Consider the following 23,505-nt stretch of genomic DNA (forward strand, 5'->3'; position numbering starts at 1 on the left):
ACTCACTGGTGCACAGTACTAATCTTGTAGTCAGGCTCAGGATATTGTCGTTGTCCACGTGCGTCATTTAGGTATTTCTTGTCTCACTGAAAAAAAAAAAATTATTAAGAAAGATAAATTACAGATAAATTACAAAGTTAACATAATTTAGAAGCCACAGCAGCGGATCCTCAGCGAGGGGAGACAGGAAAACCCCGAGGGTTGAACGCTCCGGCATTTCCCGGCGTGGAGAAACTTGGGGCCAAGGTGAACCCACTTCTGTGCTGGTGAAAGCTTAATTCTTTTCACTGATATGATGTCAGAATGTCCACTTCACTGTTTTTGTTACATTCAAGGAACTACTCCAAGCAACCAAAAGGATAAGGAAAGTAGAGATGTTATGAGGACAAATACTTTTTTATATTTCATAATTATAAACGACTTCTGCTTCATTAGCCTTTGTACTCCATTTCATCCATGCAGTCTACAACATTCTGAAAACTCTCTATGAATTGTTATTTGATTGGCAGTCACTGCTCTCTCACACTCCTCATCTGTTAAAGATAGTTATAGTTCTTATATTCTCGTCTGTCATTGGGAGTTGAGTCTACACAAGAGAATGATCATTATCACAGTTGTCAATCAGTCCACAGACAAGCCTCCACTCACCATGGTCTGACATAGCGCTCTTCAAACTTCATACTTCACATGTCTGTGTCTGACCTTTGCTTTCACTTTTTCACTAGCCTTTTTCTTCCCTTTGTGACGTTCACAGGTACGTCATCATACCTTGAACGCTGGCACACTTGCAAGCACCAACGTGTCAACCTTTTGTCTGTTACTTACAATTATCATTACGTGTACTCCGTGGTTAACACCAAGAAAAACAGCATGCAGTTAGTAGGTGATTAGTTATAGTATAATGTGTTAAAATTGTTAACAAGCATATGTAGGTAAGGTAGACTTTTTAACTACTAACGTATTAATGAATACTGTGTTTCATACACTGATGCTACAGGCAAACAAGATGTCCCATTTCTTAACACAAAGTATACCTATAAATAATTCAATATCATATTGTACTCTTAACTTCATGTAGTAAAAGGACACTGGTCTCAGGCAACAAAAGGGCTGAAAAAAAAAGGCAGATATGTGCAATGTGCATGGTACACTCAGGTTTCCGCAGCATGTACAGTGGGATGTTCTGTTAATTTTCCATTGGTTCAATATACAGTGTACTCAAGGCTGACTGTCACTGCCGCCCCTCGCACGTGACAGGCGAGGCAGAACGAGGCCACAGTCGATGATCTTGACGCTGCGCGATGGAAGGAGAGCCACAGCGGCGTGCACCGCTTCCATGCCCGAGCTCACCTCCCCGAAGGCACAAGCGAACTTGCGACCAGGATCATCTCGCGTACAGATGTGAAACAAGGCGTCCTGTTCCGGAGTGCCCGCCCTGGCGGCTACAACCAGCCCGGCCATCTTTTCACGCATGTACTGGCCCTCCCACTCCAGCCCCTCCATCAGGCTCTGCACGCTGACGCCTCCGTTATCTGTGAGGTACCTGCCCCCGGCCAGTGTCTCACCCATGCTGCCCTTCTTGGCGACCCCGTGGAAATTGCTGCCGCGGTAAGAAGGTCCGTAAGTGCCCATGCAAAGGCTAAGGAAGAGGTGGGCGCGGCGCAGGTGCCTCCACAGCTTGATGTACACGCGGCCCAAGAGACGCTCATCCGTACCCACGTCCAGAAATACCTCAGGCTGAGTGTCGAGTCTCAGGGACCTCAAAAACGGTAGCTGTGAAGAGACAAAGGCCAAGTGACGGCAAGAGAAAAGAACGTATTGCTAGTATACTGCATGTGTATATTGGCGTGAAGAATAACTAACTTCATTGTTACTTTAATATAGCAGATGTATCTGAGATTGAAAGAAGATAAGAATCAAGTAGGAACAAACAAAATATATCAACCACGGTAATGCACAGAAGCTGTACCTGCAAGTGGAGGTGGCTGGGCGCGTCCTCACTGGTCAGGGCGTAGGCATGCACGCGGCCATTCTCCCAACTCAGCCTGCCATTCCGTCCGTCGCACACCGTCACCCTGAACTGCACAGGCCACGTCCACTCCCTGCATGTCACTGGCAGCTCCTCTAGTATCTCCCCTTCACTGTCCTCGCCAGACAGGCCGTGGTACCCATCCTCGCTGAACCCGCTCTCTGATGCAACTTCTTCTTGAAGAAGGGAAATGTTTCTCTCGGTCAGCACGATCTCCTCGCCACCTACGGCTGCCGGAACATTGGCAACTCCGGAATCCTCCTGATAGGCCTGTGTTTTCGCTGCTGCCTCCTCACATTCTGACTCGGAAACACATTTTTGTCGAAAGTCCGCAGCCGGAGAGGATTTGGTGGCCTCGGTACAGGATCTACATCTGAGAAGCATTTGTTTTGTTGGGGAGGCTTCTTTTGACAGCGTGGCTCTCACCTCAGACTCCAGGCTTCCCATCAGCGTGGCGGCCAGCAGTATTCCCTCAATGGTGGCGGTCTGGGCAGCCTCCTCCTGTATCCTGGCTAGTCTGTTGCCAAGGTCGTGTAAGACTTGAGAGTGGTGGGCGATACAGACTAGACGCGTCACCAGGCCAGCCACTTCCCTGAGCAGTTTCCGCTGTTTTTGGTCCATCTCCCACTTCAGCCTTGCTCCCGTCATTTGTACGTAACGTCGCTGATTGCTTACAAAGTCTTGCATCGCCTGCACGTCATGCCCCTCCTTCACGTGGCCCTCCAACAGGCAGTGTCCACACAGCACCACGCGGCACTCAGAGCACCAAAACTCCACTGCGGAACCATGGGACTCACACTTCCTCTCGTCCTCTGTCTGAGGCAAATATTTTTTATGAAACGTCAGATTTGCATAAAATATCATAATTTTAGTCATTCAGGTAACATTTGCATCACTTTGTTGTTTACGTTGAATCATTGACAAAACTGAGTAAAATGCTACATTCACTACTAGTACTGTTTAGTGTTTTCCTTAGTTTCAAGTCCTTTTATCTATGGATATGAATCCAGCTATAGTAAGGAAGACAGACAAACAAAAAGTGCACAGGAAGAAACAAACAGATGCATAGTGAAATCAAAAGAAAACAAAAATACAGTGACAGACAAGACATACAAACATAGAGAGAGAGAGAGAGAGAGAGAGAGAGAGAGAGAGAGAGAGAGAGAGAGAGAGAGAGAGAGAGAGAGAGAGAGAAATCATTTCCCATCTGACTATCTTGAGAATCCTTTTTAAGCTACCAGAGAGAATCCTGAGACCGCTCCTCACGTCTCACCTGAGTTTGGGCCTTCCCGCAGCTCTCTGCCAAGTGAAGAAGAGCAAATATTGGAGGGAGAGAGTTCACAGGCGGGTACTCGTGAGGCGTTCTGCAGGTGGGACACGAAAACCAGCTCATCAATTCAGCACTGTCCTTTTCTAGTTTGGCCAAACAGTTCCGGCAGAATGCGTGGCCACACGAGGGCAGCACCACTGGCTCCCTATTCCCCGCCTTGTATCCTTCACGACACACGCCACACAGTAGTTCCTCCTCCATTGTCCTGGTCTGGATACATGAGGTAGAAATGCGTGAATGTACTCTTTGTTAAGAGGGACCTGTGAAGATATAGTGAAGATGGATTCATGCACTATATTTTTCTAAGAGGAAACTATAGATATGACAGAAATGAGAGGGAGTACTATTTTTTCTTGAGAAACTCCAAAAATATGATAGGTTTATTATTATCATTACCAATATTTTTTTTCTTTTCTAACGAAAGATAGACTCAAGATCGACTCAAATTCAAGATATGAAGATGAAAAGACTCGCTAGTTATTTTTTATTATCACAAAACATTGCACAAAATATCGCTGCGATGGCTGTATACTGATTAATTTCTTTTATTTACTTTACTTTGCTTTACATCAATAGTGTTTCCATAAAATATCATATCAGCTACGGCGTTTCATATATGAATATGTCTTAATTTCCTAGTGACTAATGATTGAAATAATAAAAAGGCAGATTCACTTCATCGCGTCTCTTTGTTAGTAAGGACGTAATTTCCCGAGCACCTGTTTCAGTAACACCATCAAACCACACCCTGGGCCACTTTTCTGAAACGCTGCTTTCGCTCATAAAGAATATATTTCAAAAGCCACAGAGGTTATTAGTCAATTTCTCATGGATGTTTCTCCTATTGTTAGTGTAGAATTCTTGTTAGCTCTTCGTTAGTATCGTTAAAACACCCTTAGGAACCATGATAATTACCACTAGAATATGATGAAAGTAGTCGCGGAGCGCTGACACGTTTGAAAGCATGTGTTACTGTAAAAGTGTTGTGGCATAGTTATATTATCCTATATTCAATTTTCTTAGCTTTCAAGTAAGAGCACTTTAATTTTCTTCTTTTTCATCAATCGGTATAAAACATGTTTCTTTTTTCGCATAGATATAACTATTGTTTTATTTTAGTATTTTCTGACATTTCTTTAAAATTTTTAGAGTATCATTCCTTCTCTTCATTATCTTTTTATATAACCTTATCTATTTTCTTCGTCAACAAGATCTCATATATACATCTTTTTGCCACATTTAATTCTTTCACACCTACAACAACAGCGTTTACTTCTAATTCGATTCCTTATTCTTCCAATAAAAAAAAGAAAAAAAATTCAACACAGACGCTATACTTTACCTTTTATAGTCACCGGGAAAGAAAGAGAGAAAGAGAGAGGATTTCGCTTAGTACAAGCTAGCTGTCTGGGGCAAGGGAAAAGCTCTGGGCGAGGCACTCAGGTCCATAAAGCAGTCGTGTCTCCTCTGCACTGGTCCTCATGAGTTGTAGTATGTGTTGGGCAGGATGTGGATTCTCCGGATGACGCATGAGTTGGAAAGAGGGAGGGAGGGAGGGAGGGAGGGAACTGATAGAGTTTGTTATTGTAAAGTAAAGATGTCAAGACTGGCTTTTCTAGTGAATGATAATAAGTAGTACATTATAAAATCAATATGATGGAACTAAGGACATAGGTGATGTTAGAAATCATAGTGACATTACTGGGTGAATGGAACTCAAGCTCAAATACATATAGAGCTGTAATGGAAAGAACGAAAAAAAAAAAAAAACTTGAAGAATAACATGAATGACATAAAATGAAAGCAAGAAAGGAAGAAAGAATATACATCAAAGGAAGAAATTAGAAAGAAAGAAACGGGCACGTGAAACAAGGAGGAAATATTTAGTGACGATATGGATGAAGAAACAATTATGATTTTACAAGAAAATCATAAATCAGGTAAATAGCTGGCGACTAGCGCGTGCTGTATAGGGTTAGCCGTTAATCACGGTCCAGATCAGCCATGTACACCACCTCCACTCCCACAAATGCTTCATACCAAGGAAACTACACAAGTCACATGTTCCATGCTCCATACATAAGCATCCCTTCCCACTCCTGCACCGCCATTCCTTTCCCAGACCCCGTGCCATGACCACCTCCCCACCACTGATGTAGACACCAACCACCACCACCATCACCCACCATCATCATATAACCATGAGGAAATATTGCAGTCACTAAGAAAAGTATCTCTCTCTCTCTCTCTCTCTCTCTGTGTGTGTGTGTGTGTGTGTGTGTGCCACATAAGTGTTTCAGAAATGGGACTTAATAGTGGTTCGTATTTTCAAACACTTTTATGCTTCACTTCCATAATTTCAAAAGGGTTTATTAGATTTATATATTAAAATTTTTTTCTTAAGGAGTTTACTTTTTTAGAGGCAAAGTGACAAGATTTCTACACTGGTAAGTGGAAAAACATTCTTGAAAACCCCTCTAATTATCTCTGTGGCCTTGGAAAGTAGCTGTAGTGAGAAAGCAAAACGTTTCAGAAATGGGACCTAACAATGACTGACTGATCTTTCCGTCCTCTTCTACCTAGGTACGGTAATCTCCAATGATATTTCACCTTCCCAATGGCTAATAATACTAATATTATATGTTAGCTTCTCTTATTCTCGTATCTCTCACATTCCACTATCAGATGTTGAATAGTCTCCTTTCACCCCCGTACTAAGTGACGCAATACAAGATAAAAAGGTGAACATTGAGTCCCCGTACAAAACACATGGATTGTTTACAGTTACATCACGACCCAAAACACAGGAGCTTCTGGCCTTCTGCTACTGCTACCCTCTCAGCCAGCGTTGGCCGAAATGGGACTCAGTTAGGTCGGTAAGATAGTTAACAGTTCACTTAATATAATGCAACAGTGGTATTTAAAGTGAGTGGTATAATGAATGAGGTGGAGGGTGTCGAGAAAGTGAATCTATACGGTGTACCCTCCCGTGGCGGTGAGGCAGCGATGACGCAACGCTGGGGAGTAATAGCTGCGAGTGTGAAGGTGTTACGTGTGTGACTAAAGTAATATAAGCGCCCTAGGGGGAAATTGAAGTTACCAATCTTATTAATACCGACGCTACAGAACAAGCAAGCTAGAGTACCGGGCGAGATAGCAGTGTTATAGGGTAAGGGGAGACCAAACAAGCCGAATTTGGTATACCTCAGAAATCCAAGGGAAAGTTACCGCTTTTGGGGAAATCGTAGTCAACAAACATTGGATATTTTTCCTCCGCGTTCATGATCCCTGCTATACTATCCTTTTTTCTATGTAAGAAAGGAAAGCTGGCCAAGGTCAACAAAATAAAAGGCCCACTTAGTTGCTAGTCTCTTCTCAGGTCCGAAAGAGTTAAGCCAAAGAAAGGGATAGATTTCTTGAGACCTCTTCTATATATGAAGTCAGGTTATAGGGCAAATGCAGAAGCAGGGAGGGAGCTCCAAAGTTTACCTGAGAAGAGTATGAATGATTAAGACTTCTGGTTAACCTATCCCAGGTCACTAACCTTACTAGTTAGTGTCTGTGCTCTCTGTATCTCCCGCTATGCTATCCTAACCAGTAACATTGCATTGTAACACAATACAACTTACCTTCTTCTCTATCCCCAACAAACCCTGTGGGAAACTAAGTAAGATTTTAGGGTGGGGGAAACAAAAGGACATTCTAGTAAAATCTTAAAATTGGGCACTATATTTTGAAAACAGAAACTTTCTTGCCCAACCTAATTTAACCTAACCTCTCTGGAAATTAGTAAACAAATGTTTATTCCCTACCACTGGTGTTGTCTTTTTTGTGATTGTTAAGAGTGAATAGTTTAGGGATGGCATTGCAGATATACTCAGCAAGAGTACTTAACATCAAAGAATATTCAAGATGCACAAGATCACGGATAAGTGCCACCATATAAGCTCTTATTCTCATCATAAGAATGATTGATAAGTTATAATGATGTAGATATACAATTAAAAGTTATGTAAGGCCAGTCTCATAGTTTGGTCTGAATGAGTTCATGGTTGTCAGTGAAAGTAAGTGTTCTGTATTTTCTCATTGTTCAGGTACTATAACAACCTTTAACTAGATCTCCTTTTGAATTCTAGGGTTAAACATTTTTATTACTAGCTACTTATTTTCATTACATATTTACTAAATAACTTTCTCTCCGCTCAGTGAAAATGGCTCGTCATAGTAAGATTCAGCTGGAAGTGCTTCGCCTATACAAGCAGTGTCTCCGAGCAGCTGAAAAGAAACCTGGGTTCTATAATAATGTTCAGTATGAGTTTAGAAAAAATGCCACCATTCCAAAGACTGAAATCCTGCGTGTGGAGCACCTGCTGAGACAGGGATGGCGCAAGCTTAAGATGATGCAGGACCCTTTTGTCAGTAGCATGGGCCGCTTCCAGAAGTGAACAATGTGAATCTTTGATGGAAAAAAAACATTGTATACAGTGGCAGTGTTAAGATATTTTCAAATTGATTAAAACTAAAGAAATTTGGTTATCAGATCAGTCTTAGATACTTCCTGCCTCACGAACATGGGAAGTAAGGTTATTTATTTGCACAAACTGGGACGCATGCCATACTTGGCTGCCTGGGAGCTCCAGAAGAGGACGGCATTGGAGGTGATGAAAAATGTGAGGTGTGGAAGGGAGCCCGGCCACCGGCTACTGCTGGTGGAGCATGACCCAGGTGAGGGTGGATGTGAGGCCTCTGTAATGCCTCATGCTCTCAGACATTAGGCTTTTTCTCTAAAGAATGAACATGATAGGGAGAAGCTAGGGACCAAACCCTGGATGGCACAGTGTACACAACTGACTCATTGCTGGGTAGGCTAACATGATCTCTGAGTGTTGGGTCCAAGTCAGTCTTGACTTTCCTGCCATTCAAAGTGGAACTGGAAATTGAAACAACCTGTATTTAAGGAGCTTTTGTTTTTCTATGATTAATTTTTTGGAAAATTTATATCTCATATGGTAGGCTTAATATTCTGAGATCTAGTATTCATCAGATGCTTTTCAAATTGTAACTTAGACTAACAGAACCTTGTGACTTCTGGCATCTAGCTAAACACATCCACAATAATTTTGGTTCTTCATCTTTCCTTCCTGTATTTCAGCCTCATAGTACCACTGCCATATAATCTATTTCTAAAGCTGAAAAACTCTACCTTAGATGATTCAAGCTTCTTCCGTCTTCCTTCTGATTACTTCATGCTACCAATTAATGCTTACAGACTTGATGGGTTCCTATTGTTCTCCAAAACTGTGTCTTCCTACTTGCACCTTGCAAAGTCAAACATTTTCAACTCTGTCTGCCAATATCTGCCTTTTCTTCTTACTGGAAGTTTGCCTCTTTAATCCTTCAAACTACTATTCCATTGCTTTTATTTCCTGCCTATCTATAGTTTTTAATCTATTGTCAACAGAAAAGTGGAACTATATGCCCCAAATATGGATAAATATTCAAAGAAAATGATGGTGAGGCATGTTGAGTGTAGACAGCAGAATATGGTTGAAACTCTGCAGCTTGCCGAGATGCTTAAATTTGTTCTATTTTCTTCATATTTGTTTGAATTCAAAATGTACTTCTAATGAATATTTCTTGTGTTTTGCCAAATTAAATTTCATTGCCTTGCCAAGTTATATCAAACTCTTATGATACACAACCTCTCTGTTATCATTTTACACACTAATATAGAATGTATTTTCTTAGTGTATACAACAGGACTCCGTAAAGATGATTATACACCAGAGATAGAGGCAGAACTGCGACAGATAGGAGCAGACTTCTACCGAACTAACCGAGGTGGCCTCATTACCTTCCATGGGCCAGGACAGCTGACAGCCTACCCCATCCTCCACCTCAGATCCTTCAGCCCTGGCATCAAGTGGTACAAATGTGGATTTCCTTTTTTAAATTTAAATAAATTGTTAAAAAATGAAAAAAATATCGACTTGCAATTCAGTAGACAAAAATATAGATGTCTTCTTTGCTTGGCTGCTTTGTTGACATTTCACACATATATGTAAAGAAAGATCTTGGTAAAAGAAAAGCAGCATATTGTAGTATTTTCCTTTCATTGTTGTGAGCAGAGAAGCTAAGAGAGTGAGTGGTATGAGTGAATGTTATTGTGAAAGTTGTGTGCTTTGTCTTCTCTACACCCTTTTTGTATGTTGTTGTTGTTGTTGTTGTTTTGTGTATATAAGTGGAATTCATATGAAGTTCATTGCTCCCAGGTATGTGTGTGCCCTGGAGCGCACAGTGATACGCACCCTGAGGGCGCTGGGCATCACCGCACAGACCTCTCCCCACACTGGCGTGTGGGTGGGAGACAACAAGATATGCGCATTAGGTGTGTCCAGGCTTACAAGTTCCACTACTGTATGGTGAAAGAAATCTTGACTGTTTGGATGATGTGTTTGTGTTGTGTTAGTTTCATTTTCATTGATTTGTTACCTGTATTGGTGCTTGTATTTTATAAGCTTATTACTTTAAAACAAGTAATAAATTACTTTCACACCTTTGTCACCAGGTCTGCAAGGTCGCCATGTCACGACTCATGGGTTGGGCCTCAACTGCAACACAGACTTGCAGTGGTTTGACCACATTGTGCCGTGCGGCATCCCAGACAAGGGTGTCACAAGTGTCACCCGGGAGCTGGGAAGGGAGGTCACCATACGGGAAGTGGAGCCATATTTTCTAGAGGCATTTTCAGAGATATTTAATTGCAAAATTGTGATGAGCCAGCCTGACTTTGAAGATAAAGACATACCATCCCATCATATATAGCATTAAAGAAATCCATTTTAATTTTGAGCTTTTTGTGTGATTGTTCTAAGGTACAAGTCAAACTATGAGATGATAAAGTATAATTTTTATGTGAAATCTGCAAATATGTAAATATATTCTGTGAATATCTTATCCATTCTTCTTATACTTATTTACGACTGAGAGTGTTAAGTGGACAAGAGTGACTGCTTGTGAAATGTAAGGACAGAGTAGATAGCAAGAGTGTGAGAGAAAGGATAAGAGGAAAATAGGATACATACAAGGTTGACAAAAACAAAAATCAAAGATTGGACATGCTCTCCTGTCATGTCATGCCTTGGAGCACCACTGGCCATGATACCCAACACATGGACTGACATGCATAACTGATTAAAAACCAAGTTGCAGTAAAGAAGGAATATTCAAGTTTGAACATCAATTTACAGTATATCAAAATAATAGCTAACTCATTTCTAGAGATGTTAATGACAATATTTATATCCATCCATATAAACATTTAATTAAATTATATTGCCAATTATCCATAAAGTTCTGTAGATGGTGAATTATATAGTTAGGGATGCAGTGGCATAGTGGATAAGGTGGTGAGTGTGGGACCAGGCAGACATCCATGTGTAGGTTCAAATCCCACCATGTAACTCCTTGAAACTATGCCATTTATTGAGTTGTTTAAAGTTACCTACATGTCACCATGATCCCAGGTTCTGGGTAGTTACACCAAAGATGCACTTACATGGTGATATGGACCCTAATATGGGTACCACTATAAATAAAATTGTCTGTGCCACTAATGGGTGGAAGCTGAACAGCATTTCCTATACATACTCTTCAAGTATACCTACAGGCACTATAGGCCATAGCGTAAAAAAAGAAAAAAAAATATGAATACCTGTTATACAGATGGTGAGTTACATAACTGGTGACGTTTCCTTATGCTCTACTTGAGTAACCCTGGAGACTCTCCCATCCTCACCATGTCTGAATCCACGTAAGGGCAGTCAGTACACATCTCATCCTTCCTTCTGGTTGGTCAACAAATGGATACCCGAGAAAATCTGGAACTGGTGATGGGTTGGTGTCCTGGGATAAGGAATGGCATCCAACACAGGTTTAAAGGTCAATGGGACACATGAATGCTGAGGTCACACTACAACACCATATGCTCCAGATTTTATATTACTTTAACCCTTTCAGTACCATGATGCATTTTGATATTCATTCTGCTTATTTGGTGATTTTATAAAGGTTTGAAACTTACGTGAGGGATTAAAATGTGAAGACTGGCCATTAATCTTCTGACCTCCATAAATATCTCCTAATGTCAATAAAATAGTCCAGTCATACACAAATTTCAATGTAAAAATGTGTCCCAGTATTGAAAAGGTTAACTTTAGTCCCCAGCCAAATGTGAAACAGTGGCAGGAGCTTTATGGTGCATTGTAATAAGGATATACTGAAAAATATGATTTTGGAATGTTTTTCTTAGAATGATGTGAACAGAAACATGATTAAAATGTAACTTATATAACAATAGTATACATAACAACAGTCATGGAATATTTCAATACAGATCAAATAATAAATTTCTTCAGATCATGTCCTGGAAATTGAAGACACACTTGGATCATTTACTGGGTAGCCTTTGCATCCAGCTTATCATTGACACACGTCCAAGAAGTCAGATCATTATAATCTAATTTTATATATTATACACACACATATATATATATATATATATATATATATATATATATATATATATATATATATATATATATATATATATATATATATATATATATATATATATATATATATATATATATATATATATATATATATATATATATATATATATATATATATATATATATATATATATATATATATATATATATATATATATATATATATATATATATATATATATATATAACATAGGATGGTCCAGTGGAGAGGACAGTCTCATGGAGTACCCTGATGCACTCCAGGAGCTTAGGCATAGCATAGCACATTGTCACTGAGCAAAATGATGGTGATGATGATCTCAGCCCTTGGACATCTGTTGATGTTAGGCTGGGTGTGACAGTAAGCCTGAAAGTAAGTAATCTCAGAACAAAGAAATATGTTGTTGGTGGTGGGTGAGGCACCGGTGAGCTCATGTCCGCACTTGGAAGCGACCAGCCTTGGTGACGTACTTAACACCCTTAAATGGGTTATACTTCTCCCCATAGATGTCCAAACGGTTCACCTTGAGGCCAGAGAGAGCCCGCTGTGTGACAACAAACTGCACCTGTGAAACAATATCTTGCTGTAAATACTCTAGTAAAAGTTTATGATGTGCTATAAAGGAGGTTGTGGAAGTGATAGTAGTGAATTAACTTCCAGATAATGAAAGATATAAGACTAAACATATAAAATACAATTTTAAATTTATATATTATCAAGCATCTCACATTTATTATTGGGTTGCTCTCTGGGGGAGGAGATCCACTTTGTACACTGATCTGAAAATAAAAAGAAATCCTTGTAACCAAATCAAAAGACACACACACAACTTTGAATTCCTGTATAAGTTGATCTGCACATATGGGAAAGTCACGTCTGTTACAGGGCGCCAAAAGAAGCACACAGCACTCACATTGCCGCGCATGTTTGGTAGCTTGGTGGGGTCAATGCGGCCAATGTTCCAGTTGAGGAGCTTGGACACTGGGTCAAAGGTGTACTTTCCTTGTGTCACGGTGAGGTTACAATTCAGAACACACTTTGGCATAGGTATCTCCAACACAACACCCTCCACCTGAAACATGATGCATTTATTTCAATTGATCCGTCTACTTTCAAATACATAGTTTTTTTTCAGAAATAATACAATCATTAATCATTTAACTTCACATTATTGACAAAAGCTTTTTATCCATTGGGAATCTATTTATATCTTCCAGTTAACATGCAAACTACCTTGTTTCTCTAGTCTTTTCTTTAAGCCTTGCCTCTTACTCCAGCTCAGGCACTAATGATATTAATATCAGCCTCATTGTCTATCAACTAAATTTCTATCTTGCTCTACATTCACATTCTCCTCTTAATTTTGCACAATATATCTTAAACCTCTGTTTGTTTCTTGATTAATGAAATGTGTCGTGTCTTGACATCATGTACTGATAAATTTATTAACAGCAAAGCAATACTGACAACAACTCACCACTCGACCCATAGTCTGCTTGGGACCCACAGTAATGTCCAGCCTGCCACCACCCACATCTCTGAAGGAAATGTTGTGTCGGATGTACACGGGGATGGCCACCACTGACTGGGGGCCTATGTGGTAGGAAAGCAGGCGAGAGTTTCCATCTGGTGGGATGAAGGACAACACCCTCTCGGACTGTACAGGAAGCAAAGTAGGAAAGAGTTAAAATACTTTCTATTCAAATAAAAGAATACTACGACACATTTACCAACAAAAAGCACAGAAATTTTTAAAATATAACAACACTCATTCACTGAGATAAAAGGTATCATTTATTAAACCATAATGCTGAACTCAGCAGTGAAATATACACCACCAGACAAATCACTGGTGTTTACTTTCAGTATATTTAGACACACAATGCCATGCCTTCAAACATCATGGAAAAAATGAGAAATTCACCTGAAAGATAGATAAAATGGCTGTGAGAGGCTTTGAATGGGAATGAAAGCTTTGCCAGCACACTCAGGAACACAACACTCTAACGCCTAACTGATCAAGCCAAAATAATTAACGAAACACAAATTATTTTGTCAGCTTTGAACATCCTGGCACTATAAACACAATATAACATTCCATTCTTTGCAGTTCTTACACAATTCCATCCCTGCATCTCACATATCCAATGCACAGCAACATTTCATGATTGAATAATGAGATCCTGGCTTAGTTGGAATGGGAAATTTAAGTTCGTGTTGGCTTACCTCCCAGCGCTTGAGTCTGACACATGGGTGGAAGGATATGTCATCAAAGAGTCGAGAGTTCATGAAGGTAAGGGTGAGGTCTGGCATCCCTGATAATTTCACACAGCAGTCAATCTGAACAGGTGACAAAATGATACTGTTAATTTGTGGATACTGCAACACTACCATAGAACTTCTACAACAGACCAGAACTTGCTATTGAGTTGAAAAGGTTTCCAAGTAAAAATTGTCAAGTTTGTGCACCAAAAGCTGAATTTATATTTGGTCTTTCATAGTACAAAAATATGTTGAGAGAGAGAGAGAGAGAGAGAGAGAGAGAGAGAGAGAGAGAGAGAGAGAGAGAGAGAGAGAGAGAGAGAGAGAGAGAGAGAATTAGTATGATATATTATGTGAAATAAGTAAGTTGAAATCTAAAACCTCAAATTAAACAAGAAGTAAAATAAAATATAGGTATGCACCAACTCAGCTACTTGAAAAAAAAAAAAAAAAAAAAAAAAAAAGATGACCACTACGCATGAACCAAAATGACAGGCAAGCTGCAGGAAGTCACTCAACTCACATAGCCTTGAATTTCAGCTGTGACCGTGCCACCAGCCTTGTCAATGATGGCGTCCACCTCCTCAGTCACATCAAAGTAGGCTTCATTGTTGGTGTACTTGACTCCTGACCGCCGCCAAGGCACATTGCTCAGCTGGCCGGTGGGCAGTGTGGCACTCACACTGTGGAGGAGGAGCAGGAATGCACACCTCAAGTTAGCTGGCTGCACCTCCACATAGGCCATAAGCCTATGTTAGGGTACTGTTTCTTCACATAAAAGATTTCATGGTCGCCTTATTTGTTGCATACACTATTTACACTTCTGCTCCTTGTCTTCTGGGTACTAAATAGTAAGTGCATATATAGGTTTGCTAATGAGAAATGAACAATTAGATGATTACTTCAATAGAATACAGTTAGGTATTGTACAATTAATGTGGATATGTACTATATAAAAACACAACTAAGGTAATGAAAAAAATATAAATCTCTTTATAAAAATTCAGTTGTGAAACAAAAATTCTAAAGGTTTGAGAAGTGTACACAAGAAAAGGGTAAACTTGCTGTAAAGTATTAATATAGAAAATATAGAAATCAGTGATATACTCAGTGATGTGGTAATTGTAAGAAATATCAAGGAACAAACAGAAATGGGGGGGAGGTCAGCAGTGTTAGGTCACCATCCAGGACTAATCTTGGGTGGCACAGTGCTCTGTCCATAACAGTTTGCTTAACAGCTAATGTTAATAACAGGCCAAGAGGCTAAAATGTGACGGAATGCGTGTCAACATCAATATGGACATAAATATTTGTTTGTAGATGCCTAGTTTCTGTCATCCATGTAAGGAGATTTTAGTCTTGTAGAGATAACCTATTCTTTTCCTGACAATCCACATTTGGGCTCCTTTCAACTTAAATATCTCTCTCTCTCTCTCTCTCTTAATGGATTTATCACTCATTTCATGGCTACTAAAACAAATCAACACTCCATTAGTTACTCTTCTCTCCAGCTGTTTACATTCCTAAGTCATGAATCTCCGTTTCCTTTGCCACAAAATAAAGTTTCCATTAGCCCAGTGCAACAGCCTTTCATTAGCCAAATATCAACTGTCAGATTTCTTAACTTCAGCTGTTTAAGCTTTAAGAGTGGACCTTTAACTAGATCATCTTAGCTATTCCATTTCGACATAGCTTAATGCCTTCCTATTACAATGCCAGGAGGTTATCTACTTGCTAAGAATCCTACTCTGTTTACACCATTATCTAGCTGATGGCTTCTCACTCCTCCATCTCTCTCACGCACACACACACACACACATGCACACGCACACACACACACACACACACACACACACACACACACACACACACACACACATGCACACACGCACACGCACACACACACACACACACACACAAAGAAGGTGAGAAAAAATTTGTACCAATAAGACAACATAGAGAAGTTGGAAAGCAGGACTGGTTTAACGATAGATGTGAAAAGGCTAGAACAAGAAAAGAGGATGCATGGAAGAGGTGGAGAAGGAAAAGACGGATTAAGCAGTGGGAAAGTTACAAAAGAGCAAGAAATGAATATGTGTTGATTAGAAGAGAAGAAAGAAAGAAACAAGAAAAGGATATAATTGATAAATGTAAAGACCAACCAAGGCTTTTTACAGACATGTGAACAACAACATCAAAAATAGAAAGTATTGAAAGTTTAGAAGTAAATGGAGTATGCAGTGAAGATCCCAGGAAATGGCAGAGGCTATGAATGGATGCTTTCGGAAGGTATTCACAAAGGAGACTGCTTTTGACAAACCACTGGTAATGGAACAGAAAGGGATTATGAAGGAGTTTCAAGTAACTGTGGAGGAGATCAAGAACATGATGGGGAGTTTAGAAGTGAGAAAAGCTGTGGGACCTGATGGGGTATCAGGATGGATTTTAAGAGAATGCAGGGAGCAATTGGCAGAAAAAGTTTGTGAAGTAATTGATGCCTCATTAAGGGAAGGTGTAGTGCCCCAAGACTGGAAAAGAGCTAACATTGTCCCAATCTATAAATCAGGTAACAAGAGAGACCCATTGAACTATAGACCAGTGTCACTTACAAGTGTGGTAGCTAAGATGTGTGAGAGGGTGGTGAAGAATAGATGGACAGACTTCTTGGAGAAAAATGACATACTTTGTGAGTGTCAATTTGGTTTTAGAAAAGGGCGTTCATGCACGACAAACCTGATATGTTACTATTCGAGGGTGATAGATGTAATACAGGAAAGAGATGGTTGGGCTGATGGAATATATCTGGATTTAAAAAAGGCCTTTGATAAGGTACCACACCAGAGACTGATCTGGAAACTTGAAATGGTAGGAGGAGTGCATGGCAGTTTACTAAAATGGATGGAAGACTTTTGGTAGGAAGAGAAATGAGAACAATAATTAAGGACAGACCATCAGAATGGGGATTGGTGGAGAGTGGAGTTCCACAGGGATCAGTGTTGGCACCAGTAATGTTCGCGGTCTACATAAATGACATGGTGGATGGGGTGTCCAGTTATGTGAGCCTATTTGCAGACGATGCAAAATTGTTAAGAAAAGTGAGATGTGACAAAGATTGCGAACTACTCCAGGAAGACTTGGACAGAATATGGAAATGGAGCTGTACATGGCAAATGGAGTTCAACACGACAAAATGCAAGAAAATAGAGTTTGGCAAGAGTGAAAGAAGAATCAGGAGTATGTACAAGATAGGAAATGAAGACATAAAACCAGTCATGAAGAAAAAGACCTTGGGGTGACAATTACCAATGACCTATCGCCAGAGAGACATATAAACAAAATAATTGGAGAAGTATTGAACTTATTGAGGAACATAAGAGTGGCGTTCGTATATTTAGATGAAGAAATGATGAAGAAAATAATTACTGCAATGATAAGACCGAGGCTTGAATATGCAACAATACAGTGGGCTCGAACTTAAAGAAACACATAAGGAAACTAGAGAAAGTACAGAGGGCTGCAACAAAATGGTGCCTGACTTAAGAGATTTGACTTATGAAGACAGACTGAAAAGAATGCAACTTCCAACCCTGGAAAACAGAAGAGAAAGGGGAGACCTGATAGCAATATACAGAGTGATGATTGGCATGGAAAAATGGATAGGGAAGATCTGTGTATGTGGAATGGAAGAATGTCGAGAGGGCATGGGAAAAAACTAAAATGGCCACTTATAGGAGAGATGTGAAAAAATATAGCTTCCCTCATAGAAGGGTGGAAGCATGGAATAGTTTAGACGTGGAAGTGGTCAACGCAAGGAATATTCATGATTTTAAGAAAAAGCTGGACATTAATAGATATGGAGACGGGACAACACGAGCATAGCTCTTTTCCCGTATGTTACAATTAGGTAAATACAATTAGGTAAAATACACACACACACACACACACACACACACACACACATCATGACTCAGTGGCTACAATAAGTCAGGTAATCCTAACACACTAAGATGGAAGGTGATCCATTCTATCCTCCAGTTGTGCATATCATGTGAGATACTTTCTAATCCATACAAGGTAAGCACAGGGTATTAGCAATAGTACACAAAATCTGTACAAACAAGACTACAATGGTTTTCTTCATATCATAATATTTGTACGTGCATAATGACTGCCATTTGCTGTTATCTCAAGCTTGACTGGTACTTGTCCTTTGTTATGAGGAAGCATGATAATATAAAGCTTCCCCCATTCTTCCTGTACAGTTGGGGATGCTTTGGTGTTCCAAGGGTCATGTTAGAACTATTGGAGCAAATACCAAGTCTACATACCAACACTGTGAGCTTACCTGTACTCTCTGTTGATTAGGGAAAATATTAGTATTAGTTACATGAATTTTGTTTTGGCAGCAATTTCAAAGACACAAAAAATTAAGTAAGAAATAAGGACATATATTCACACAACACATAAGTATCTATTTAGCACCTAAAACAAAAATGTTCACCTTGTCTCAATGCATTTGAAGTTCATAATTTTCTCTTAGGCCACCAAGAAAAAAAATTATGATTATTATCTTCAAACAGAGCACTTCAGTCCACTTACTGAAACTTGCACACACATTCCTCACATCATTTAAAAAGAAAGTCACACAAAAGCATCACAGAAGGCAATACTTCCATACTAGCACACATATTACATACTGAAACTAAAATGGTGATGATGACAAAGCACCACTCAATACTGTCTCATCTTTAATACCCTTCAACATTTTCCCATCACCAAGAGGGGGCAAGATCAAAACTGTGTAAGAATTGAAAGTTAGAGTTGAAAGTAGTTTGAAGATGATCACTGGGAAGACCCAAGAAAACCTGAAGACAGTGTGGGGAGGAAGGCAAGGCAAAGCAAAAATTAATATTAGAGAAGAACCAATGATTCCAAAAAGTGGGAGACTTGTAAGCCATCCAACACCATTAGAGAAAATAACATTGCCAAAAGAAATTAAGAGTCTAAGGGTAAAATCCAACAGAAGGTCAATCAAGTGGTGGTACGTGCTATACTCACTTGGACTTGCCAGTAACAGTGTTGGCAATGGTGCGCAGGATGTTGGGTGGTTTGATAAGCTCCTTCAGGATGTTGCTTTCAGTAGCCAATGGGAAACCATTGTCCAGCATCTCATCAAGTAGCTGAAGAAGACATCCTTGTTAACCCTTCACCACTAATGATTAAATGGGACTTGTTACATGATATGAGTAAGCCTAAACAATCTTGCTGAAAACACTGGACAATGATTCCTTTTCCTTAAACATGCTGTTCTCTTTCAAAATACACAATAAAATTACATCACATTAATTTTAGCTTTTGGATTAACTGATTGGTTCAACAAGTCAGGAATTAGATGATTAGAAGACTGATGGGAAAATCAAAAGAAAACAGATGGTGTGTGGTAGAAGATAAGAGTAAACATGGAACAAGTCACCTACAACCACAATTGTTGACACTTTGACAAAAAAAGGGGAAACAAAAAGAGGCTTCATGAGATAATAACAATAGTGATGAGTTATGGGTTAGTTCACCACCTTCAGCCACATGTTGTGTTTCGCTCACCTCGTACACCACCACATAATGTTCCTTGATAATGGATTCCGTGCACTCCCCAAAGTAGTCCTCAAATGTGTCCACTACTCGGTGCAAGAACTCAATGACAAACAAAGGAGGCACTGTGCAGGAAGAGGAACACCTGAGTTGCAAGATCTCAACTGCTTTATATCAGTATCACGTTACACAAACAATGCAATTAACAATAATATTAGATAAAAAAAAAAAAAAAAAAGGGCTCACTGAAACACCATAAAGAACAAGTTAAGGAAGGACTACCTGAAGGAAAGCAGAGAACACAGATTGAAAGATTTGTTTAAATTATATCAGTATCACATTTATACTAGTAGTGCAAGTATAGTAAAACATATAAAAGTTCATTAAAATATATCATACACAAAAAAAAGAAAAGAAAAAGTGTACAGATATATACATAATATTAACAAAAATAACAAAGATTTCATTAAAATTACATCAGAATCAAATTTATATCTTGAGTACAACTAATTGAAACAAGTCAACACAGCTCACAGGAATGTGTCAATACAAATAAGTAAACTAGCTCTGAAAAATGCATAGAACTGCATACGTTATATAATATAAATGACAATAAAATAAAAATTTCATATGAATTATATTAACACCACATGTATGTTAGTGCCACTAATTACAACAGATAAAAAAAAAAGCTCACAAAAAGATACCACAAAATGAGGAAATGAACCATATTTAAAAAGCACACAGTAATGTATTCAATAATAATACGATAAGACATAGCTGAGGTAAAAAGCTTGCCTTCAGTCATGCAGACGGCGACAAAGAAGAGGTTGCTGCGCAGGATGCTGAGGAGGTAGTGGTGGGGTGTGGTGATCACTGGGGGAATGTCCTCATTGTTGTTGGCTTTCCTCTGTGCATCAAAGAAGTAGTCACAAATGGAGCGAGGGATGACACTCTTCCAGTGCTTCTCCATGAACACATCCCTGCCAAGAACAATACCTTTTATGGAGTCTTGGCAAGTAACAATCTGAATAGGCTTTTTATGCAAATTAAAATGTTACACGTTGAGTGAGCAAGAACACTACCATGTTGAGTGTAGCCTCTATGAAGAAGCTGGATACACACAGACAGAAGAATACTAATGAGAAAACTAAATAACACATGGATAAAACATAAAGGGAAGATAAATTACAAGAAATCTGGACACAAGTGGCAAAAACTGAAGAAAGCATCCTGCACTCCCATGAACAACAAAATGAGAACAACATAAGTATCAACAAGCATAAAACTGAACTCCAATTAATCCTCGAGTTATGCAAAAATGTTACCAGAGGCTTGTGCCACAAACAGACAGCAAGAAGAAGATCCAGCTGAAATGTGCAAAAATCTGTGCTGAGCAGTGCCAGTCAGTTTTCATTACACGTTACTGAACAGAGAAAAGAACACCCAAACATGCTCTGCCTGCCAACATTTGCTGATTAAATAACTCCAAGCCTTCACAACACAGACTATACTGATACAGATATAACAACAGCAATTAAAGAAATAAAGGTAAATTCTGCGCCTGGCACTAGCAAAGCTGGAGTTCCTCCTCTCAGCTCTCAGTCGGCCTACCCTACAGTGGCACCAAACACATTCAGCCTCAGACACTAATGGCTGTTCTGTATCTGTGAATAATCCCAGACAAACCATCAGTGCCAGGATACACATAGGTACAGAGCATCTACCACCACCTTACCAGATAAAGTGGCTCTACAGCTTAGGGATGCTGGGAATTGTGCTCTAAACTACACCAAGTATCAGGCAGTAAAGGTCTGGCTGGCATATTGAACTACCATATCACTTTATCCAGAACCGTATGTCCAATTACTGTCTAGCACTCGTAACTTACCCGGAAGAGTTGATGATGAAGAGGCTGTGGATCATCTTGCCGGGTCAAATAAAGAGTAACAGAAGAAATAAAAATGTTTACGTCTACCCGTCCCTGCCCCTCCTCCTAATCCCCAACCCGCACAGACTGTATTGAGTAAGGGACATTTTTATTTTCCTAATAGTTTGGCTTGTTATAATCCTATTTCTCCACAAAAAAAACATTATATAATTATCTTCTTTATCATATTTAAGTTTTTAGGGTGTTAAGGCATAGTTTTGGAGGCTAAACTAAAAGAGACAATATTGAAGATGTGACATTTACACGGTGGTGTGTTTACATTTCAGAATGGCTCGCTGACTTGTCAACTTGTGGGCCGCCACTAAGGCAGTTAAGGCCCACGCCACTCGTTTGTGGCATACCTTTCACACACACACACACACACACATGTCAACTCATCAGTGTCGATGTAGACTGCTGGGAATAAATATCAATGTAATTACTCAAAGAAAGTTATAAAAAAAGAAAGTTCGAATATGTAACTGATTATATTATGTTAAGACCATAAAGATCAAAACACAGCCATGGCTGCAAAGTACATGATAGATTTTCCATGACTCGCTGAGTTGCTGATGTCAATGTAAGCATAATGTTGCTGCTCTAATGTCTTTCCAAATTATGAAGAGTCCAGATTCCCAGAAGTATCATCAACATTATCATGCTTAGTATTTAACTGAGTTTACCTGTCTACATACCAGCAGATCGGTGACTACGCTGGGTAGCATAAGCACCGCGCACTCATTCACAAGGGCTACACCAGTACGTGGTTCCTGAACTTATCCTGAGCGAGTACCGAAAGCCCCGTAGAGTTACCGCGCACCACCTAGCTTTGTCAGAGAGAGAGAGAGAGAGAGAGAGAGAGAGAGAGAGAGATACTTACAAGATGTATTATAAGAGGTGAACGCACTTCAGTCTTGAAATCATTGACGTAGCGCAGGAGGCTTTTGAAACCCAGAATCGTGACGTCAGCATGTCAACTAACTATAAAAATTATCTCTGTGGCCTTAGAAGTCGTGGTGAGAGAGAGAGCACATCGTTACAAGATACGGCTCTTTAATAACAACGCAGGTTTTAATGGCATTTTTTTTTTATGGTTCTAGTGACATGTTAATAAGAGAGAGAGAGAGAGAGAGAGAGAGAGAGAGAGAGAGAGAGAGAGAGAGAGATCTTCTTTCAGTGGGTTGCTTCAGACAAGGCACTACACACACACGCACGCACACACACACACACACACACACACACACACACACACACACACACACACACACACACACACACACACACACACACACACACACACACACACACACACACACACACACACACACACACACACACATACACATACTACTATCACTATTATTTCTGCTGCTGCTGTTACTGGTACTACATCTACTACTACTACAACAACACTTCCATTCCTCACTTCTCCCTCCTATCCCTACAGTTTATGCTTTTCAGGTGGATAACAGCAAGAAATGCTCGGGAAACACTGAGAATTGTACGAAATGTCGACGAGTTAACACGAGGAGGGAGGGAAAGGAGGAGGGGTCTTGGTCTGAGTCATGGTGGGCGCCGGGTGGTCAGAACGGGGATATACATAACAATTACCTTATTTAACGCAGTAATCAGCTGTCTATCTATTTTTGGTGTTTGGTTATGCCTTTGCTTCACTCTCTGGGTCTGGAAACATTGTTGGATTGACCTTGGGGGGAAGGCACGGCTGAGGTGCTCTTGTGGCACAATATTTACGTACGTCATTAATTTTGAAAATAGCGAGAAGAAAAAGGCAACCCAGACTGAAATGCACTA

The 23,505-nt window shown here is 39.8% G+C and overlaps 4 protein-coding genes across 6 annotated transcripts; 2 read left to right on the forward strand and 2 right to left on the reverse strand.

Moving 5' to 3' along the window:
• Positions 1-377: 377 nt before the first annotated feature.
• LOC123520546 lies at positions 378-4,858 on the reverse strand. Of its 2 annotated transcripts, none has more exons than XM_045282905.1 (4): positions 4,702-4,858; positions 3,303-3,569; positions 1,970-2,845; positions 378-1,773 (listed from the first exon to the last, which is right to left on the reverse strand). In XM_045282905.1, the coding sequence occupies exons 2-4, from the start codon at positions 3,558-3,560 to the stop codon at positions 1,219-1,221; spliced, it is 1,689 nt and encodes a 562-aa protein (XP_045138840.1). In that variant the 5' UTR covers positions 3,561-3,569; positions 4,702-4,858; the 3' UTR covers positions 378-1,218. The 2 variants fall into 2 exon arrangements, with proteins under 2 accessions (XP_045138840.1, XP_045138841.1); XM_045282906.1 differs by having other exon boundaries at positions 3,303-3,619; positions 4,702-4,843.
• Positions 4,859-6,111: 1,253 nt separating this feature from the next.
• LOC123520548 (succinate dehydrogenase assembly factor 1, mitochondrial-like) lies at positions 6,112-7,823 on the forward strand. Its single transcript, XM_045282908.1, has 2 exons — positions 6,112-6,231; positions 7,566-7,823. The coding sequence occupies exons 1-2, from the start codon at positions 6,129-6,131 to the stop codon at positions 7,802-7,804; spliced, it is 342 nt and encodes a 113-aa protein (XP_045138843.1). The 5' UTR covers positions 6,112-6,128; the 3' UTR covers positions 7,805-7,823.
• LOC123520547 (putative lipoyltransferase 2, mitochondrial) lies at positions 7,566-10,314 on the forward strand. The gene is made up of 4 exons (XM_045282907.1): positions 7,566-8,084; positions 9,108-9,285; positions 9,632-9,747; positions 9,928-10,314. Exons 1-4 carry the CDS (start codon positions 7,931-7,933, stop codon positions 10,182-10,184), a joined length of 705 nt encoding a protein of 234 aa, XP_045138842.1. The 5' UTR covers positions 7,566-7,930; the 3' UTR covers positions 10,185-10,314.
• Positions 10,315-12,101: 1,787 nt separating this feature from the next.
• On the reverse strand, positions 12,102-21,790 carry LOC123520821 (AP-3 complex subunit mu-1-like). Of its 2 annotated transcripts, XM_045283441.1 has the most exons (11): positions 21,655-21,790; positions 20,562-20,746; positions 19,776-19,888; positions 19,233-19,354; positions 18,520-18,528; positions 14,698-14,857; positions 14,139-14,252; positions 13,390-13,569; positions 12,826-12,984; positions 12,641-12,691; positions 12,102-12,477 (listed from the first exon to the last, which is right to left on the reverse strand). In XM_045283441.1, exons 1-11 carry the CDS (start codon positions 21,687-21,689, stop codon positions 12,343-12,345), a joined length of 1,263 nt encoding a protein of 420 aa, XP_045139376.1. In that variant the 5' UTR covers positions 21,690-21,790; the 3' UTR covers positions 12,102-12,342. The 2 variants fall into 2 exon arrangements, with proteins under 2 accessions (XP_045139376.1, XP_045139377.1); XM_045283442.1 differs by lacking the exon at positions 18,520-18,528.
• Between the last annotated feature and the right edge of the window lie 1,715 nt (positions 21,791-23,505).

This window comes from Portunus trituberculatus, chromosome 47, assembly GCF_017591435.1.
Source record: "Portunus trituberculatus isolate SZX2019 chromosome 47, ASM1759143v1, whole genome shotgun sequence".
In the NCBI taxonomy this organism is placed as follows: Eukaryota; Metazoa; Arthropoda; class Malacostraca; order Decapoda; family Portunidae; genus Portunus; species Portunus trituberculatus.

Coding starts and splice junctions, on each gene's coding strand:
- LOC123520546 (XM_045282905.1), bottom strand. CDS start 3,560: ATGGAGGAGGAACTACTGTGTGGCGTGTGTCGTGAAGGATACAAGGCG. Junction 2,846..3,302: donor GCGGGAAGGCCCAAACTCAG/GTGAGACGTGAG, acceptor TATTTGCCTCAG/ACAGAGGACGAGAGGAAGTG. Junction 1,774..1,969: donor CCAGCCACCTCCACTTGCAG/GTACAGCTTCTG, acceptor GTCTCTTCACAG/CTACCGTTTTTGAGGTCCCT.
- LOC123520548 (XM_045282908.1), top strand. CDS start 6,129: ATGGATTGTTTACAGTTACATCACGACCCAAAACACAGGAGCTTCTGG. Junction 6,232..7,565: donor CCGAAATGGGACTCAGTTAG/GTCGGTAAGATA, acceptor CTCTCCGCTCAG/TGAAAATGGCTCGTCATAGT.
- LOC123520547 (XM_045282907.1), top strand. CDS start 7,931: ATGGGAAGTAAGGTTATTTATTTGCACAAACTGGGACGCATGCCATAC. Junction 9,286..9,631: donor TTCAGCCCTGGCATCAAGTG/GTACAAATGTGG, acceptor CATTGCTCCCAG/GTATGTGTGTGCCCTGGAGC. Junction 9,748..9,927: donor CAACAAGATATGCGCATTAG/GTGTGTCCAGGC, acceptor CTTTGTCACCAG/GTCTGCAAGGTCGCCATGTC.
- LOC123520821 (XM_045283441.1), bottom strand. CDS start 21,689: ATGATCCACAGCCTCTTCATCATCAACTCTTCCGG. Junction 12,985..13,389: donor AGCAGACTATGGGTCGAGTG/GTGAGTTGTTGT, acceptor ATCATGTTTCAG/GTGGAGGGTGTTGTGTTGGA. Junction 12,692..12,825: donor TACCAAACATGCGCGGCAAT/GTGAGTGCTGTG, acceptor TTTTATTTTCAG/ATCAGTGTACAAAGTGGATC.